This window comes from Chelon labrosus (genome assembly GCF_963514085.1).
Source record: "Chelon labrosus genome assembly, chromosome: 18".
NCBI classification, from domain to species: Eukaryota; Metazoa; Chordata; class Actinopteri; order Mugiliformes; family Mugilidae; genus Chelon; species Chelon labrosus.
This window is the reverse complement of record NC_140351.1, coordinates 429,940-448,910: the sequence shown is the minus strand read 5'-3', so window position 1 is coordinate 448,910 and position 18,971 is coordinate 429,940. Positions and strand designations below refer to the sequence as shown.

The following is an 18,971-nucleotide window of genomic DNA, read 5'->3' as shown; positions in this document are numbered from 1 at the left end:
ACGCGTGTTCGTGCGTGTTCGTGCGTGGCTGAACGTGCAGCCCGCTGGGTGTCGTGTGATGTGCGTCCTCCCGGTAGAGGAGCAGTCGCGTTGCCGCAGAGCTACAGGTGCACACGGCCACATCTCCTCAGGATCACCGGTTCTCCAACGGAAGGTGAACGGATGTCACGAGCTGCGCTGGTCAGCCCCCCCTCCCTCCTCCCTCCCTACCCCGGACCCCCCCAGCAGCACCTCAGGTCCAGCCCTGCGTCCTGTCCCCCTCCAACATGTGGAACATCCTCCAGACCGTGTTGTGTTTAAGGGTTTAGGATGTGTGCAGGTTTTTGCAGCATCGTGTCGTTGGAGCCAGAGAGAGAAACATTACTAACGTGTTTGGTGTCTTCACATCAGTGGGAGATAAAGTCCACGTTCACTGTCCAAATGTTTAACAAGCTTTACTTCAAAATGATTTCACTGCAGAAAACTGAGAAGATGAAACATGTTGAATGAAGATGATTGTTGTTCCTGGTCAGTGTCTGACTCTGTTCCAGTGTTTAGCTCCTAAATGATCTGAATCATCTGTTCTAACTTGTTGTTGAGATGTTCTTCCTGGTTCTTAGTTCAGCTGAAGCTTCAAATGAGAACTAGCACAACTCTAAAGGTTTTAGATGAACACAGACAAGAGCAACAACTACTTTGTCAGAGTCAGAGTTTCTTCTTTCCAGCATCTGATCCTTTTCATGTGTGAACACGTTCAAAACAGATTCATTGATTCATTGTCAGTCTGACAACACAGCACAGCAACTAACATATGTCCAGAGATGAAATCCAGTCCAGAGCAATGACAGTACTGACTGGAAAGTAGAAACTATTGCTACTGACTAAACTGTTCTGGTCACATTCTCCTTGGATCAACACAAATCTACTTGGTTTTAGTCTGAGACTCTAGTTTGGACAAATCTGGGCCTTCTTGGAGGAGACACACATTTACTCTGTTCTGCTGGAACATACTTTACATTATTATTAACTCATATATTCACCGTCTCTCTCTCTGTCTCTCTGTCCAGTGACATGATGTATTAAATGACCTTCTATCGGCCTCGTTGTCTCTTTGCTCCGTTAGACTGAAGTCTTCAGAAGGAGGACACCACAGAAGAAGAAGAGAGCTGCTGTGAGTGATGGACTCTGTCTCTAGAGCGTGTGACAGGAGGAGTCCTCTGTTCCTCACCTCCTCCTCCTCCTCCTCCTCCTCCTCCGACCCCCTCCATCACGTCTGTTTGCTTCCCAGCGGCATGAAGAAGAACACGGCTGCAGATACGGGACCGTCCCGTTCCCCTGTCCTGCCCACAGTGGCCATCCTGGGTTCAGGAGACTTCTCCAAGTGTCTGACCATGCGCCTGCTACGCTGTGGCTTCCATGTGGTGGTGGGCAGCCGCTATCCCAAACTAGCAGCCCATTCATTTCCTCATGTGGTGGACGTGACCCACCATGAGGACGCTGTGGGGAAGGCTGACATCGTCTTCCTGGCTATCCGCCGCGAGCACTACTCCGTCCTGTGGGACCTCAAGCATCTACTGGAAGGTACATGAGACACCTTCAGGCTAGAGTCAGAGAGTTTTTACATTTTCTACGTTTATCTTTAAACTTCATTCAGTTATTATGAAGGAAAAGATTCATAGAAGCATCAGTGTCAGTAGCAGAGCAGCACTGAGGAGACTGGAGACTCTGAGGAACTAATACTAGAACAACATCTTAACTCTAGGCACCCATCAGCCACAACATTATGACCACTGACAGGAGAAGTCAGTAACATTTAAACCATCTTGTGACAGTTCAGTGTTCTGCTGGGAAACTTCTGGACCTGGCATTCATTGGTGTGGATGTTACTTAGAGATGTAGCACCCACCTAGACCAGACCAGGCACCCCCACCCCATAGCAATGACACTCCTTGATGGCAGCAGCCATCCCCAGCAGGATGCAGCCTGACACAGACACACACACAAAAACACTTTAGGAACAACTAAAAAAAAACATGAAGAACAGCACAAGGTGTTGACCTGGCCTCCACATTCACTAGATCCCAAACTGATCAAGTATCTGTGGGATGATCCACAGAGGCCCCCCCCCCCCCCCCCCTCAAAGGCCGCCCCACTAACAACAGGACACCCTCAGAAGGTCCATGTCTGTTCTCTGATGAGTAGCCTGCACAATATCAGGAAGGTGGTCATAATGTTGTGGCTGATGGGTGGAAGGAGGTGACAGACCAGGTCTTATTTTAGTTCGTCTTGTTGTTTTTCAGGGAAGATTCTGGTGGATGTTAGTAACAACCGGAGGGTGAACCAGTATCCAGAGTCTAACGCTGAGTATCTGGCTTCACTGCTCCCACAGTCCTTTGTGGTCAAAGGCTTCAATGTGATCTCAGCCTGGGCCATGCAGCAGAGCTGCTCCAAAGACGCCAGCACACAGGTACAATCACATCCACCCACTTTACTTTGGTCTCATCTGTCCACTAAACATTGTCCCAATAGTCTTCTGTCTTGTCCACATGATGTTTAGAAATGTTCTTCTTGGAGAGCAGTGTCTTTGTCCATCACACCATGGTTGTTCAGTGGATTCATCAACATTAACATCAGCCAATGAGAGAGAGGCCTTTAGCTGCTTAGAAGTTCCCCTGGGTTCCTTTGGGACCTCTCAGACTATTATGGAGTGATCTTTGTTGGTGGACCACTCCTGTGGAGGGGAACAGTCGTCTTCAATCTGTCTGACTGTGGATTATTATTTAGAGATGGTTCTGGAACCTTTTCCAGCCTGATGAGCAACAACAACTCTTTCTCTGAGGTTTCTTTGTGGTTATGAAACCAGTCAGAGACCTTTCCTCCATGTTTGTTAGGGCTTGTGTTTTCTCTTCTGTTGCAGACTCACATCCAGAGACAATGACAGTTGTGTTGTCCATAGTTCAGTTTGTTCTTCTAGTGAAGGATTGTAGTGTTTGTCCTTCTGTCTCTGTTATTGTTGAACGGTTCTGTCCTGGTACCGTCATGGTCTCTGGGTGTAAAGTCATGCTGTGTTGGGATCAGGTTTGTCCCAGTCTGGTTTTTATTCAGTAATCTGAAGAACTAAAGAATCAAGAGGATGAAACCTCAGTGACCTTCTGCTCCTCTACTTGGTTCTGGAATAAAACCTCCTCACATGTGGACGTGTTGGAATCATTTTGTTTCCAGACTCGTTCCTCTTTTTGTTCCTGTTGATGCTCAGATCAGTGATGTATCTGGAAGACATTCATCAGTGAATATTTGTGGGGGGGCTGTGACCCCTAGGGGCCCGGTAGAGCTACTGCTTTTAGTTGGTTTGGTTTTTAAACGTGTCTTTGAATGACCCCCCGCAGGTCTTCATCTGCAGCGACTCGGTGGAAGCCCGCCAGCAGATTATGGCGTTAGCTCGACAGATCCACTTCCAGCCGGTGGACATGGGCGACCTGTCTTCGTCCCGGGACATCGAGAACATTCCCATCCTGTTGTTCCCCGGCTGGAGAGGCCCGGTCCTCGCTGCCGTGGCCCTCTCCATCTTCTTCTTTGCTTACTCTTTTGTCCGGGACATAATCCACCCGTATGTGAAGTATAAGCAGAGTGACTTCTACAAGATCCCCGTAGAGATCGTCAATCGGACGCTGCCCACCGTCTCCATCTCCCTCCTGGCCCTGGTCTACCTGGCGGGACAGCTGGCAGCGGCCCACCAGCTCTACTACGGCACCAAGTACAGACGCTTCCCCCTCTGGCTGGAGGGCTGGCTCCACAGCCGCAAGCAGCTGGGCCTCCTCAGCCTCTTCCTGGCGGCCGTCCACGCTCTCTACAGCGTCTGTCTGCCCCTCCGACGCTCTGAGAGGTACCTGCTGCTCAACAGCGCCTACCAGCAGGTCAGTAGCTCCAGACCCTCCAGAACCTCCAGTCCCTCGAGTCTCTCCAGTCCCTCCTGTCCCTCCTAACCCTCCTGTCCTCCAGTCCCTCTCGTCCCTCCTGTCCTCCAGTCCATCCTGTCCCTCCTGACCCTCCAGACCCTCCACTCCCTCCCGTCCCTCCAGTCCTCCAGTTCCTCCCGTCCCTCCTGTCCCTCCTGTCCCTCCTGTCCCTCTTGACCCTCCTGTCCCTCCAGTCCCTCTAGTCCCTCCTGTCTCTCCTGTAGCTTCTGTCCCTCCTGTCCCTCCAGTCTCTCCAATACTCAGTTAGAGGACAGATAGGTAGCTCCAGTGACGTTGTGTTCAAGCTAAATAAAAACAGAAGACAATAAACTACAAATATATTTAATGATCAAACTGAATGTGATGCCTGCAACACGTCCCATACGAGCTGGGACAGGGGAACGTTGAGGAATGCTCAGAGACACCAGGAAACAGGTGAGAGTCATGATGGGGAATAAAAGGAGGCTCCCTGAAAGAGTCGGGACGTTTCATCATCTACAGTCATTAACAAAAACATGAGAGAATCTGGAGAAACCACCAATGAAGGGCTGTGACCTTTGACCCCTCAGGCTGCCCTGCAGTGAAACACATCATTGTGTAAAGGATGTTCTACAGAGGTGAACCTGAGCCTGTCCCAGCTCAGACGGGACGTGTTGCAGGCATCACATTCATACGTAGGGATGTATACGCTGGTGTCCCAGACAGAGTGTGGCTCCCCTTGTGTCGGCAGGTCCACGCTAACGTGGAGAGTAGCTGGAATGAGGAGGAGGTCTGGAGGGGGGAGATGTACGTCTCCTTTGGGATCATGAGCATCGGCCTCCTGTCCCTCCTGGGAATCACCTCCATCCCCTCAGTCCACAGCGCCCTCAACTGGAGGGAGTTCAGCTTCATACAGGTAACACGGCAACAACAACACAACAACAACAACAATACAACATTACAACAACAACAACAACAACGCAACAACACAACAATACAACAACACAACAACATTACATTACACAGCTCAGACTGTTGACAGTGGTTTAGACTCTAAAATAAATGAATAAGAGTTTATTTGATTTTTAATTTAAAAAGTAAAAACATCTAAAACATTGATCCTTTAATCTATGAAACCAATAAAGGAACAATAATTAAATAAAATCTGTTTCTGGGTTTAAAAGAGAAAACTGCAGGAAATATTTATTAGATATTTAAATAAAAAATGAAAAATATAAACTAGAAACCAGACTAACTCCTGACTACTGGGACGGTGTCTGAAGTGTCTCAGGGTTCTGGTCTCTGTGTCTCCTTGTCTTCTACTCTCTGTCTTATTGTCTTCTCCTCTGTGTCTTCTTGTCTTCTCCTCTGTGTCTTCTTGTCTCCTCTGTGTCTCCTTGTCTTCTCCTCTGTCTTCTTGTCTCCTCTGTGTCTCCTTGTCTTCTCCTCTGTGTCTCCTTGTCTTCTCTGTGTCTTCTTGTCTTCTCTGTGTCTTCTTGTCTCCTCTGTGTCTCCTTGTCTCCAGTCCACTCTGGGCTACATCGCTCTCCTCATCGCTACCTTCCATGTCCTGCTGTTTGGCTGGAGACGAGCCTTTGAGGAGGAGTCCTACCGTTTCTACCTGCCCCCCAGCTTCGTGGTGGCCCTGGCCCTGCCGGTGTGCGTCATCCTGGGGAAGGTGCTGATGCTCCTCCCCTGCGTGTCCTACAAGCTCCACCGGATTCGTAAAGGCCTGGACAGCAGTCAGTACCAGTGCCAGCGGCAGCGCCTGGAGCCGGTGGGGTCGGCCGCCCACGTGTCCCCAGAGAGAGTCACCATCATGTGAGGACACGTGTCCATGTAGACGTAGGCTGCTGTAGTTACCTCTGTATATTCTTCCTGTTCTCCTTCTCTCTGTGACCTCTCTGTGACCTCTCTGTGACCTCTGACCCTGTGTGTCCAGCTCATTAATAAATGTTTCAGCAGGTTGTTGTTCACATCTTCCTTCTTATTTCCAGACGACTCCAGTTAATGATCATTAATGAGCTGATGTGGAGGAATCTCTAGGACTCTTCCTCTTCTTCCTCATGGTTGTTAAAACCTTCTGTTCTTCTTCTCTGTGATGAAGCCTGATGATCCATCACTGGTCTCATACAGAAACGTCTCAGCTCCAGATATTCACTCAAAGAAATGATGGAAAACATGAAACAGCGTCAGAAAACCATCAGGGGTCAGTGTTGAGCTGAACTGTGTCTAGAGACGTCGATGCTGCATGAACACGTTGGTGTTTTAGGGTTAGACTCTAAAATAAATTAATAAGAGTTGATTTAAGTATTAATTTATAAAACAAATGTCTTTTCTTACCTGTGTTCACACCTGCCTTCACATCTGATCTAGTAGATTAACATCTACTGTCTCTACTGTTGTTTCAGAGCCAAGAACTGAGCTGTTCACGTCGTCTTAAAGGGGAACAGTTACCGTTTTTTACATCCTGGACCTTATTTCTGACATAAAATACCATCGTTTACTCACTCATATAACTGTGGTGTCATTTGGAGTCGATCGTCAGATAATTAGATCAGCGTATATCCATATAGTGGGAGTGACTGGGGCACCGAGACGCAGCCTCTAAATAACATTATCTGCTGTGAAACTCGTTCATTTCACCAATATGTTGTTATGATACTCTAGTGCTATTACCTGTTGAGTCCAGAGTTACCTGTTATCATCATCCTGTAGATTGACCTACTGACCTCTGACCTGGATGATGTCATCTCTGAGCGCCGCATGCACCCGCTATGGTCGCCTTGTTTACCTGTAATTTGCTATACGCTGATCCAATTATCTCCAGAATGGCTAAATATTACACCAAAGTTATATGGGCGAGTAAACGATCGTATTTTATACCAGAAATAAGGTCCAGGATGTAAAACCAGTAGTTCCCCTTTAATGTGACCCAGACTGAGACCAGATAACACTGTTAACAGTCTACAGGAGGTCTGGATCAGTTTTATGTCGTCATGGTGTGAAGAGCAGAGAGACTAAAGAGAAACAAGATAAAAATCATTTTAATGAAAACCCGTCATATTTAAATAACATTACACAAAACTAAGTTAAGAAGGTTAACAGACAGAAACCAGAACATTAAATGAAACATAAAATTAACTTTAACTGGAACCTGAAGAAAAAAACAGAAATAAAAGAGTTGAAATGTTTTCATGGAGGTGATGGTCCAGATGATCAGGTTTAACTCCCGCTGGGTTCATCAGTCCAGATCTGAACCGGTTGGTTTGTTGTTCATCCACTAAAATGTCTCTAAAACTCTTGTCCTCCGTCTCCTGGAGCCTTTAACCCATCAAGTAAAACCAGTGGCTGTACTTCTGGTCTTCAGCTGCTCCAGCTCAGGCAGCAGCTCCTCGGCACTGGGTCTGCAGCGCGCATCGCCGCTCCAACACCGGCTCAACAGAGTCCTGCACAGCCTGCCCTGGTCCGACTGGAAGACCGGCTGGTCCTGGATGGGGGGCCGCAGACTGTGCGCCACAACCGCGTAGAGGACGTGCTGCCGGTCGCCGGTGTAGGGCAGGTCTCTGGTGACCAGCTGCCACAGCGTGATCCCGAAGGAGAAGATGTCCGCTTTAGGAGACACGCTGTCGCCTTTGAGCAGCTCGGGGGCTCTGTGGGTGTACGTGCCGCACACGTGGCTCAGGTGTGGACTGATGACACTCAGCTCACAGCCCCGGTCCAGCTTCAGGGAGCAGCCGAAGTCCGCTATTTTACACACGTCCTCCCCGGAGACCAGCACGTTAGCCGGCTTGATGTCCAGGTGAACGATGCTGTGGGAGTGGAGGAACCTCAGACCGTGGACGATGTCGGTGGAGTACCGGAGCCACCTCTCCGGCCCCAGCGCCTCCGCGCCCCCGTAGATGACCTGCTGGAGGTTTTTGCTTCCCACGTACTCCATCAGGATCGTCCCGATGCTGCTCTCGTCGCCCACGTCGGCCGGTACGCAGGTGGTGGCCGCGAGGACGCGCACGACGTTCCGGTGGCGCAGCTGTGCCGCGTTGAGCTCCGCCCAGAAGCTCTGCCGGGACGCCAGCCTGTTCTTGGTGCACTTCTTCACCACCTTCAGAGCCACCGTCTCCCCGAAGTACTCCACCCGGTAGACGGAGCCGAAGCCCCCGGAGCCCACGGGCTGCACGGAGCGCAGCTGCTCCCAGTGGATCACGGAGGACACCCGGCGGCTGGCAGCGGAACCGGGGAGCCGCTGGACCGGGACCTGGAGGGTGGGACCGTGGGAGTGTTTGCTCAGCGGGCTGCTGAACGTCCCGATGTCCAGGGAGGGGTAGAGGTCTCTGGGCAGGAGCCGGGTGACGGGGATCGGAGAAGGCATGTCTGTGGTGGAGCTTCTTCTCCTCCTCCTCCTCCTCCTCCTCCTCCTCCTCAGGTGTTTATATCCTTACCGCCACCTACCGACGTCACAGCCTCTAACTATGATGGAGTAGATCCTCATAGAACAGGTTCCTCCACAGGATGAGATGATTAACCAGGACCAGACCTCAGACCAGGTCTCATCAGACTGTGGTTCTCTCTTAGATCTCACCGTCTCACACTCCCCAGCGGGATGTAACCCAACAACCTGCTGTTTAGTCCTCTGCTTGTTAATCTGAGGGTGATTTATAAACCACCTCCTCCTCTGATTTCTTCCCTGTGAGTCTGTTTCCTGTCCTTTAAATATTTTCTCTTTGTTTTTTTATTTTGAAAGTCTTAAGGTTTCCTGTTTTACTTCCGGTCTGTGTTTCGCTCCTCTGATTATCTGATTGGTTCCTCCTCGTGGCTCCGCCCTCATTAGTCTCACCTGTGTCTCATCAGTCTCAGTCAGTCCTACCTGTCTCATCCTGCAGCTCCTTTACTTTCCTCTGTTTCTTGTCTACATGTCTAGTTTTTCTCTTTAATCTTCATCAGCTTCACATTTAAACCTGTTTCTCTTCTGCTGCTTTCAGACCTTAGACCCTCCTCTTGTCTCAGAGCTCCATCCTCTCAGGACCACCTCCTCCTTTTAAAGCTGACAGAGCAGCAGAGCCTCAGTCTGAGCCAATCAGCTCTCTCTCCTGAACATATGTTAGTTCAAACAGACATGAGCTCAGTGCTCTGCGTTCGTTTATACAGAGACGTTCTGGTTCAGCTGAGCTCTGCCTCTCTCTGGTCACAGCCTCCAGTCCGGAGAAACAACCAATCAGCTTCAACCACAGCTCTCTCTCTCTCTCTCTCTCTCTCTCTCTCTCTCTCTCTCTCTCTCTCTCTCTCTCAGTGCTGCCTCTCAGTGTTGTGGAGGAGGTACTGCTCTGTCTGGGTTCACAGGGTTCATGCAGGATGGTTCCATTCAGTTACTGTGTGCAGTCAGGGTGGTCGGGTAAAACAAGACATTGTTCACATTCCTTGGACGTAGCTGCTCTATATGTACGTCAGAGAGACGGTCGGTGAACAGGAGGAGGATTAATCACAGCTGATCATCATGTTCTAACATTCATTCATTCATTCATTCATTCATTCATTCATCTTGTGTAACCTCTTGTCCTGTGAAGGGTCATGGAGGTCTGGAGTCTATCCCAGCTGTCATTGGTCTAGAGGGGGGGTCCACCCTGGACAGGTCTCCAGTCTATCCCAGCTGTCACTGGTCTAGAGGGGGGGTCCACCCTGGACAGGTCTCCAGTCTATCCCAGCTGTCAGTGGTCTAGAGGGGGCGTCCACCCTGGACAGGTCTCCAGTCTATCCCAGCTGTCACTGGTCTAGAGGGGGGGTCCACCCTGGACAGGTCTCCAGTCTGTCCCAGCTGTCACTGGTCTAGAGGGGGGGTCCACCCTGGACAGGTCTCCAGTCTGTCCCAGCTGTCATTGGTCTAGAGGGGGGGTCCACCCTGGACAGGTCTCCAGTCTGTCCCAGCTGTCATTGGTCTAGAGGGGGGGTCCACCCTGGACAGGTCTCCAGTCTGTCCCAGCTGTCATTGGTCTAGAGGGGGGGTCCACCCTGGACAGGTCTCCAGTCTGTCCCAGCTGTCATTGGTCTAGAGGGGGGGTCCACCCTGGACAGGTCTCCAGTCTGTCCCAGCTGTCATTGGTCTAGAGGGGGGGTCCACCCTGGACAGGTCTCCAGTCTGTCCCAGCTGTCATTGGTCTAGAGGGGGGGTCCACCCTGGACAGGTCTCCAGTCTGTCCCAGCTGTCATTGGTCTAGAGGGGGGGTCCACCCTGGACAGGTCTCCAGTCTACCCCAGCTGTCATTGGTCTAGAGGGGGGGTCCACCCTGGACAGGTCTCCAGTCTATCCCAGCTGTCACTGGTCTAGAGGGGGGGTCCACCCTGGACAGATCTCCAGTCTACCCCAGCTGTCATTGGTCTAGAGGGGGGGTCCACCCTGGACAGGTCTCCAGTCTATCCCAGCTGTCATTGGTCTAGAGGGGGGGTCCACCATGGACAGGTCTCCAGTCTATCACAGGGCTAACACAGAGAGACACTCACACCTACGGCCAATCTAGAATCACCAATGAACCTAACCAGCATGTCTTTGGACGGAGGGAGGAAGCTGGAGAACCTGGAGAGAACCCACGCAGACACAGGGAGAACATGCAGACTACACACAGAAAGGAACCAGTCGGCCTGGATTAGAACCCAGAACCTTCTGGCTGTGAGGCATCAGTTCTAACCACATGTTCTAACAGCTACTTTAAAATAATAATAAGTCTTTTATTTATCCTCCAGGCCTGTGCTGATAATAAACAGGACTCCTCTGTTCCTGGTCATATGGATCTGTACAGGTAACCCCTCATGGACGTTGTCTAGAAGCTCAGATACATGATTTATTATATTAAATTATATAAAGCTAAAGCTAATGATGTTGTACTATCTGTGACTATCATCTCTACTTCTAGCAGCTGGACAGACTAAATGTCTCTGGCAGCGTGGAGGAGGAAGGACTGGAGCTGGACAGACGCTGGATCCTTCTTATGTTTATTGAACTTTCATTACATCGAGTAAAAACCATGGAGTTGTTGACTGCAGCTCTTCTGTCTCATAGCAGCAAGGTATGTGAATCAAATCAGGTTATTCTGGCAGGAAATAAATAATCTGCTTCTTTGGGTGATGTTGATGTTAAAAAAAAACAAAAAGGAAAAGCTGCAGCATTAATATTCATCTTACACAACCTATAAACATATACATATATAATACGTTCATTTATATATATGTTTATGTGTTTTACTAGAATTATAAAAATAGAACAGTAGTTTGTAAAATAGATTTGAAGTAAAACTTTGAGAGTTTGCAACGAGTCCATCACTGTCACAGGATCACAGACACACATGGCTGGAATGCAGTCCGTCTCTGAGCACGGCGTCGCACCCACGTCTTCATCAGAGCATCCCAACACCACTCAGGGCGCCACGGACACACTACACCACTGTGTGTGTTCATGTGGGGGGTAAGGGGGTGGATGGGATGGGATGGGATGGGGTGGGGTGGGGGGGCATGTGATTGCAGGCAGGTCTGTAAAAAGACTACAAAAGTCACAGTACAATAAAAACACATATATGTAGCTATATAGTTCTACCAGGCACACACACATGCCAACTGTTCAACTTAACTGGATATAAATGATACATTAAGAACTAGAAAAGAGGTCTGTAGCACCTTAAGGAGCTTTAGAAGTATGTTAGCAGCTTGATCCAATACCAAAATATATCGCAGTATTGCAGTGTTTCTTACATACACATTCATTAAAGTTCACTGGTACCACTGGAGCTCACACTGGAGCTGCTGAACATCGGAGCCTCTGGCTGGTCGTCTGTCTCCTGGTCACCATGGTGACTCCAGGCTTTCTATCTTCATCAGATCTTTTCTAACAGGACAGTTTTGAGTCCTGACCTCTCAGCAGCCTGGGTCTCCTCTACTCTGTCCAACGTGTCGAGCTTATTCTGTTTTGTTATTTTTCAGCTTCTAATCTCCTCCCTTCAGATTCAACGTGACGTCTGCATCACATTCAACCTGCAGCCAATAAGACATGAAACAACATGATGTGGTAACGAGGCGCTGACGGAGGAGGACGTAGATGAACATAGATCAACCAGCAAAGGATCAGTCAGAGACCATGTGAGGGACTGGGCCTACGAAAAGCTGTGTTCAGAGGTGAGCCGATAAAAACCCCTCAATGAAATACACAGAACATTTGTGCAAGTTAAGCAAAAGTTACACTTTGATAAGAAACAACAACACTGTCAAAACTGTACCTGTAAAAATAAAACATTTTATATACTGTATTTACATGTTATTATTCTCTAAAAGCACTAATTATATCATCTATATATTTGTAATAAGGGTTTAAACTATAGGTACTGGAAGAAATGAAGGCATCAAAAAGTGCTATGATTGCAAAAAACAACTAAAAAACAAAATGGCGGCTTGCTAACATCTCCCATAAAACCACAAACCTTCACAAGATACAAACATTTTATAAATGCTTTGACACGTTCATCACATTCAACTCGTTTCACACAACCCAGAAAAATAAAGTCCCACGAGGCTCCACCTGCAGGGAGGTGGAGCTCAGCGCTAGCATCGCTAACGTGTTAGCAGGGTGGATGAGGACACTGCTAACGCTAATGCTAGGAGGGTTAGGTCTGGGGGGGGGGGGGGGGGGGGGGGGGGGTGAGCTCTACTGTCTCCTGATAGATTATTAGGGACAAATGTCCAAACTGATGCTATGCTAACAGCTAACACCACCTTTGTGTGGCTGAGGTGGAGGGACGGGTACGGTGGGAGTACAGGTCACATGATTAGATGTTTGACCCCAACGTTATCCAGTAGTTTTCAGTCTCATTTCAATCAGGAATGATTTGATCAGAGAATAACGATCATGACCAGACACAGAGACTGGAGACGCTACCAGACCTCAAACATGTCCTCAGCTCTCTGAGCTTTCATCTACAAACACGTTCTGATGTTCTTCTAGATGTTTACTGTCACTACTGGAGACAGTTTGGATTGTGATGACGCTGAATGAACGGCACATGTGGAGGCATCAGTAGTAACTGTCTGATTTATAGAGTATATATATATATATATGATCTAGATATATATCATGTAGAGTAGACGCCCCCGTCCTCTGGGGAACCCGTCCTGTGCTCAGCATAGACAGCAACACTTTAAACCAGAACCAACAATCATTTAAAAAGACCTCCTCATGAGCCTCCATGGGTTTAATGTGATCACCTCTCAGCTCAGGACAGAGACACAAGGAGGCTGCATGTCTCATCTACTCAGTAGAATTAAAGTAGAGGTACAAATAAATGACCTTCTATGAAGACCAGGGTCTGGATGAGGCTGGGTCGTCTGTCAGGGGACTAAGATAAATGATGCTGAGTTAGTTTCGTTAGTTTAGTCGTCCTGTGGCAGCTGGACGCTCAACCTGCTCATTGATGAACTGATTTCATCCTGCTGGGGGTTGAACAGATCTGAGCCAATTAAAACTCAAGCACTGGTCCATGCTAGCTGCAGCGCTCCGCTAACATTAGCTCCTGGTTCCTCTCAGACCAGAACCGTCCAGTTTAATGGTTTTACTGTTAATTTAATGACTCGTTTTAACGTCTCAGTTAAATCTTCCAGCTCCTGTTTCAGTTTTATCTCAGAGTCGAGGAGCAGACTCTTCTACCTTAAACTTCAGCTACGTGGCCTCGTGTCAACATTTCACCAGCTCATAAAACAGCTGGAACTTTCTCCAAAACTTTAAACTATATCTGAATGAATATTCCTTCAGTTTGAAGAAGGACAGAGACTGATGACCTGCATGTACCATAACGCTCTATACTTTCTCTGTAGACTACGTATTATCACCATCTAATCTCTAAACGCTTTAAAGCATCGTTAATATGAATATTTATCGATGGAGCACTGGTTAAATATAATATATATAATAAATATATATACCAGTAAAGTGACATGGGAAAACAGGTGTCCTGCTTTAGAATTTAGATGAACTTTAGAGTTTCCAGCTCAAAAACAATTTAGTTTAAACGCTGAGCAACGACTGGACAACTGAAGGGTGTACCTAACAAACTGGCAAGGGAGTGTAGGGCTAACGTGTGTTTTCTGGGATGTGGAATAGAACGACTAAAAAATAATATTACACACATATATATGTGTAGAGGGAGGAGGAGGGTTGGAGCTGGTTTAGAGGACAATCAGAGCTAGCAGCAGTTTGGGGTCGGGGGGGGGGGGGAACTAGACCTAGCAGCTACCAAGACTAAATGTAAAACTATAATAGTCGTTATAATATGGATCATAACCAGCTGCCAGGAGCTTCAACAAATAATGATTTAATAATGAACTTTAGTTGTGTTTGGTTCATTAAATAGATAAAACTACACATAAGTAGATGAAACATGACCTACTCTGACCTCTGACCCTAAGGTCCAGGTTTGATTCTACATCGTTGGGTTAAAGTAGAGAAGAAGTGACTGAAGACACGTTTAAACTCTGGCTCTGGACTGAAACATGTTCAACTGGACTCAGTCGATAGTTTTCCTGACGTTAGAGGATAAAGCTGGTGAATATGTTCTAACAAGACGCTGTAACAGTAGTCGCTGGAGGGGAGGGGCCGTGTACGGCGTGTGTGATTTAATTTCTCTAAACATGGTGGATGTAAACAGCTGGCGGGACGTCCTAGCTCAGCATGGGTGTCAGTGTGTGCAGGTGTGCCAGGCGCAGTACATACTGGGTCACTGGAAAGCTTGGTGGAAGCGGGGCAGAGTGGTGGGGGTGCTCAGGTTGGATATGAAGGAGGGGTGCAGCCCTTGAAGTGGACTCTCCGACGCCTCTGAGCCCGCGGGGGCCTGCGAGGACGGCGGGACGAGAGGCGTCGGATCTTCGTTGGGTGGAAAGGTGACACCTTGCCCCCCGCTGCCCCCTACCTGATTGTACAGAGGCCCGTTCAGTGGCAGAAAGTTGAACAGCTGTGAAAAGTCCATTAGAGAGGAAGATGAGGCCAGAGAGTCACCTGATGTGGGCATTTTGGACAGGGACACCTCCTCAATCACTTCCTCCAGCGCACCCCCTTGAGGCACCAGCTCAATTTTGGAGGAGGAGAGCTGGGCGTCCTGGGCTGCAGAGAATGAGGAGGGCATGCTGCTCTGCAGCTCCATCAAGTAGGTCTCCAGTTCTCCCTTTAGGTTCTGCTCCCGCTCCTGTGAGGAGACAGTGTATGAGGTATAGTTGGAGCCCAGTGGGTACTTTAAGGCGAGGGGATGTGTGGCGGGGGGGAAGGGCTCCGTGTCGAGGACGAGGCCCGGGGTCGTGTTGAGCTGGTGGGGCCGTGGCGTCACCGTCCCCGGGAGCTCGTCCTTGATGCTCCCAGACGCCAGGTCACAGACGGCGGGCTCCAGCAGATCAGCCGGCTCAGTTTTTACCCTTAGCAGCTCCCGCGCGTGGCTCTTCTTCATGTGGCGCGTCAGGTGGTCCTTCCTCCCGAAGCGCTGGGCACAGTACTGACACAGGAAGTCCTTGCGTCCGGTGTGCACCACCATGTGGCGTCGCACATCTTTGCGGGTGTAGAAGCGGCGCTCGCAGTGCTCGCAGCGATGCTTCTTCTCTTTGGTCCCGCCGGAGGACTTGCCAGCGTGCGTCTTGAGGTGTTCCAGGAGAACTCCAGTGCTGGGGAACGGCTGCAGGCACACTTGGCAGGTGAGGTCTCCACTGTTGGCGGCGTGGAGGGCGAGGTGGCGTTTGAAGCCCAGCTTGGTGTTGTAGCTCTTGCCACACTCCTGACAGGTGAAGGCCTCCTTGTGTGGGTCGTGAGTGTGTAGGTGATTCTTTAAGTGATCCTTGCGGTGGAACATTTTCTCACAGTATGAACACTTGTGGTTTTTTTCTGGCGAGTGAGTTGCCATATGCCTTAAACACAGACACATTCTATCAACACTCAGAATTGTTGCAATCATATTGAAAGTAGGCATGCGTTATACACAAACACAATATTCATCAACACATCATTGTGACTACCACACAGCACTACACTAAAGAGTAAAGAGAAAATGCTATGCACTGCTGCTTGTCTGTACCGTAGCAGCTTGTATTTGGAGACAAAAGCCTTGGTGCAGTCAGGGTGGGAGCAGCGGTACGGTCTTTCTCCTGTGTGAGAGTACGAGTGCACCTTCAACTTCTCCAGACTGTTGAAGGCTTTCTGACACTCCTGGCAAGAGAAATTCTTCTTGGGCTTCCCTTCTGTTTTCCTGCGCCTCCCTGTGGGTGGTGCAAGTTTAGCTTTGTCCAGGACGTGGTCACGGTGGCCCTGAGTTCCCGTGGCCATGGCTCCCTAGGGCAGGCCGGCTACATTGACAGAGGCACCGTGCCCGACAAGTACTGATGCAGTTATTCTATCCAGTTTTATGTGCTCAAGACCGGCCGGACACAGAGGCCTGAGAGAGAGACAGAGACAGAGAGACAGAGACAGAGACAGAGAGACAGAGAGACATGGTTCAGTTTCAGGTTTCTCACCGACGTTCTGGTGGAACAAACCAAACTAAATGAAACACTGACTCAAGACCTGATCCACTGGATGATTCTCATCTGACATGAACGTGTTGATGCAGCAGAGGAGGACACTAACAGAGGTAACCAAAGGTCACAGAGCTGAAGGTAAATACATCACATACTGCTGATGTCACTATTATACCTTCATTACTACGAGTCTAAAACATCTCTGAATAATATAATATATAATATATAGAACCACTCAGATGTTTACAGCGTTGGCTGTGTGGTCTCCATCGCGCCTCAAGACTAAATCTCTGCTGGAACAAAAGGAAACTACTGAACTAAACTCTAAATGTTGACACCAGCGCCTCTCTCCTGCAGCCTCTCAATAACCTCTGACCTCTTAATGTGAATATGAGAAGGTACGTAGAAGAGTCTGCTACGCCTTAGAAGTACTTTAACACATTTTAATGTTGTTTTATTGAAGCGTTCACGACGGAGCGACAGAAACCACCACCTCTGAATGAAGTCGTCTCCTTGTGGAGCAGACATGTCTCTCTCTCTTCAGATGGGTTTTAATCTGTCAACACTCTGATCATCGTCTTATTTAACCTAAACACAGAGTTAAAGACTCAACATCATGTGACTCTGCAGATTCATGGATTCAAGTTAATTATGATCTTCAGGTATTTAAAGTATTTATGTAGAATTATTTAACAGCATCCATTAAACTGGACTCAAACCATGCTGACGTATAAAGTTAAGGTTCTCAGACAGACGGACAGATGGTGTCATTAAATCATTATTAGAATCTGGTTAAAACAATCCCATCTGTCTGTGGAGCAACAACTAATATATAATATATATAAATTACCTTTAATAATTAAAACTGATCTGTACAGGAACTTAAATATTTCACGTTTTCTTTAACTAAACCTTTAATTCTCATGATGACACATTAAACCATTTATTAACTAATTATATTTTATAATATATATTTAACGTCTTTACTCGCGTCCATCAACTGAACAAATTAAAGTTTTAACTGTAAGTTTAATTTCAACAGAAGCTTCTAAATATTTTAATACTCAAGTTAAAGTCTTTTTTTAAATGTATTCTATTCTCAGAGCTCAGATATTAAACTAAAGCTTTAAACTAGAGACAATCAGCAGCATCATGCAAACATCTAGGAACACAAACAGGTTCAAACAATGAAACTCAAACTAAAGCTGAGGAGCAGATGAAGGAGCAGATGACTGTCAAAGCCTCAGTTTGTCTCATCAGGACCAAAGACATTTATCTGAATGATTTAAGAGTCTCCTCAGCAGCTCAGGACTCAGGTGTCAACAGAGACGTCCTCTAAGAGACAACTTCTAACCTCAGACAGCTACTCTGGACCTGGACCTGGACCTGGACCTGGATCTGGACCTGGTCTCGGTGACAGGACAGCCTCATGGAGCAGGTCTACTAAACAGTTCAACCTGCTACATCAGTCCCATCCAGACCAGCAGCTCTTTACGCTCTGCTGCATTAGTCTGTCCCTCTTTGAGCCTGGTAGACTGGTTCCCTGGTGGTTCTCTGTGGTTCTCCGTGGTTCCCTGTGGTTCTCTGTGGTTCCCTGTGGTTCTCTGTGGTTCCCTGTGGTTCTCCGTGGTGGCCTTGCAGCGTGTGACAGACGCAGTGCTAGGACCCAGGCTGCAGCAGAGACAGAGCCGCTACATGGCTGCATGAGGCGTCAGTGTGGACCAGAGGAAGGTCCGTGTCATCAGAGGGACATGGTTCGTGGAGGCAGGAGGCTGAGCTGCGAACTCATCTCATTCCGTCCTTTGATTCTTTTATTTATTTGTTTAATCCTGAGCTCAGACAGGAGGCTATGTTCAACTTCTCTCAACTTTCTCCACTCCACGGCTCCTGAGAGCTTTAACGTCCGCGGACACGCATCGCGACGCTCGTTTCATAAATGACAGGATTGATTTCTTTTTTTAATTCTCTAGTCTGGTCCTCCGTCCTCCCCCTGTCTGTCCTCCGGGCTCTGGAGCTGAGTTCTGATTAAGCCAAACTTTTTCCCCAGCTCACCCCCTCTCCCATAATTTAAATAACCCCGATATTTTAATTTAACAACTGACTAACCGCTTCTTTAATTCACATCAAACTTACCCCGGACGCTTTAACATCCTTTTCCTTGAGTTTTTCTTGACTTTCAACTATTTTCTGAATTTTTAATAATTTTTTTCTCATATTTTTTGCTAGACGCGGCGGGCCTGAAAATTGTTTGCTTTCTCCTCTTTCGAGCAGCCATTGTGTATGCGCTGCGATGCAACCGCACTATGCGCTGGCCACGCCCCCTCCAAGTTCCTCCTACCTGCGCCTCCGGGCTCGTGCGCTGCGCAGCCTCCTCGCGCTCAGCGCCAGACTCGGGTCCCGCAGTTAACGGCTCCGTTCAGACGCAGAGTTTCTGTGTCAGAGCTCCTCGGGTGTTTTTGCAGGTTTTCTTCAGAGAGGAAGTCTCGAGCCTCGGTCCTGGCATCCTATTGGCTCAGCGGGCTGTCAGTCTGCTCGGCT

At 48.4% G+C, this 18,971-nt stretch overlaps 3 protein-coding genes across 4 annotated transcripts; 1 reads left to right on the top strand and 2 right to left on the bottom strand.

Moving 5' to 3' along the window:
• Window positions 1–1,157: 1,157 nt before the first annotated feature.
• steap2 (STEAP family member 2, metalloreductase) lies at window positions 1,158–6,189 on the top strand (the record flags this gene model as incomplete). Its single annotated transcript, XM_084565631.1, has 5 exons — window positions 1,158–1,560; window positions 2,280–2,446; window positions 3,366–3,893; window positions 4,666–4,830; window positions 5,440–6,189. 5 exons carry the CDS (start codon window positions 1,158–1,160, stop codon window positions 5,737–5,739), a joined length of 1,563 nt encoding a protein of 520 aa, XP_084421757.1. The 3' UTR covers window positions 5,740–6,189.
• Window positions 6,190–6,446: 257 nt separating this feature from the next.
• Window positions 6,447–8,298, bottom strand: mos (v-mos Moloney murine sarcoma viral oncogene homolog). Its single transcript, XM_084565594.1, has one exon. It carries the CDS (start codon window positions 8,281–8,283, stop codon window positions 7,249–7,251), a length of 1,035 nt encoding a protein of 344 aa, XP_084421720.1. The 5' UTR covers window positions 8,284–8,298; the 3' UTR covers window positions 6,447–7,248.
• A 4,259-nt stretch (window positions 8,299–12,557) lies between these two features.
• plag1 (pleiomorphic adenoma gene 1) lies at window positions 12,558–18,810 on the bottom strand. Of its 2 annotated transcripts, none has more exons than XM_084566027.1 (3): window positions 18,772–18,810; window positions 15,995–16,351; window positions 12,558–15,827 (listed from the first exon to the last, which is right to left on the bottom strand). In XM_084566027.1, exons 2-3 carry the CDS (start codon window positions 16,240–16,242, stop codon window positions 14,657–14,659), a joined length of 1,419 nt encoding a protein of 472 aa, XP_084422153.1. In that variant the 5' UTR covers window positions 16,243–16,351; window positions 18,772–18,810; the 3' UTR covers window positions 12,558–14,656. The 2 variants fall into 2 exon arrangements, with proteins under 2 accessions (XP_084422153.1, XP_084422152.1); XM_084566026.1 differs by lacking the exon at window positions 18,772–18,810 and adding an exon at window positions 18,567–18,695.
• Between the last annotated feature and the right edge of the window lie 161 nt (window positions 18,811–18,971).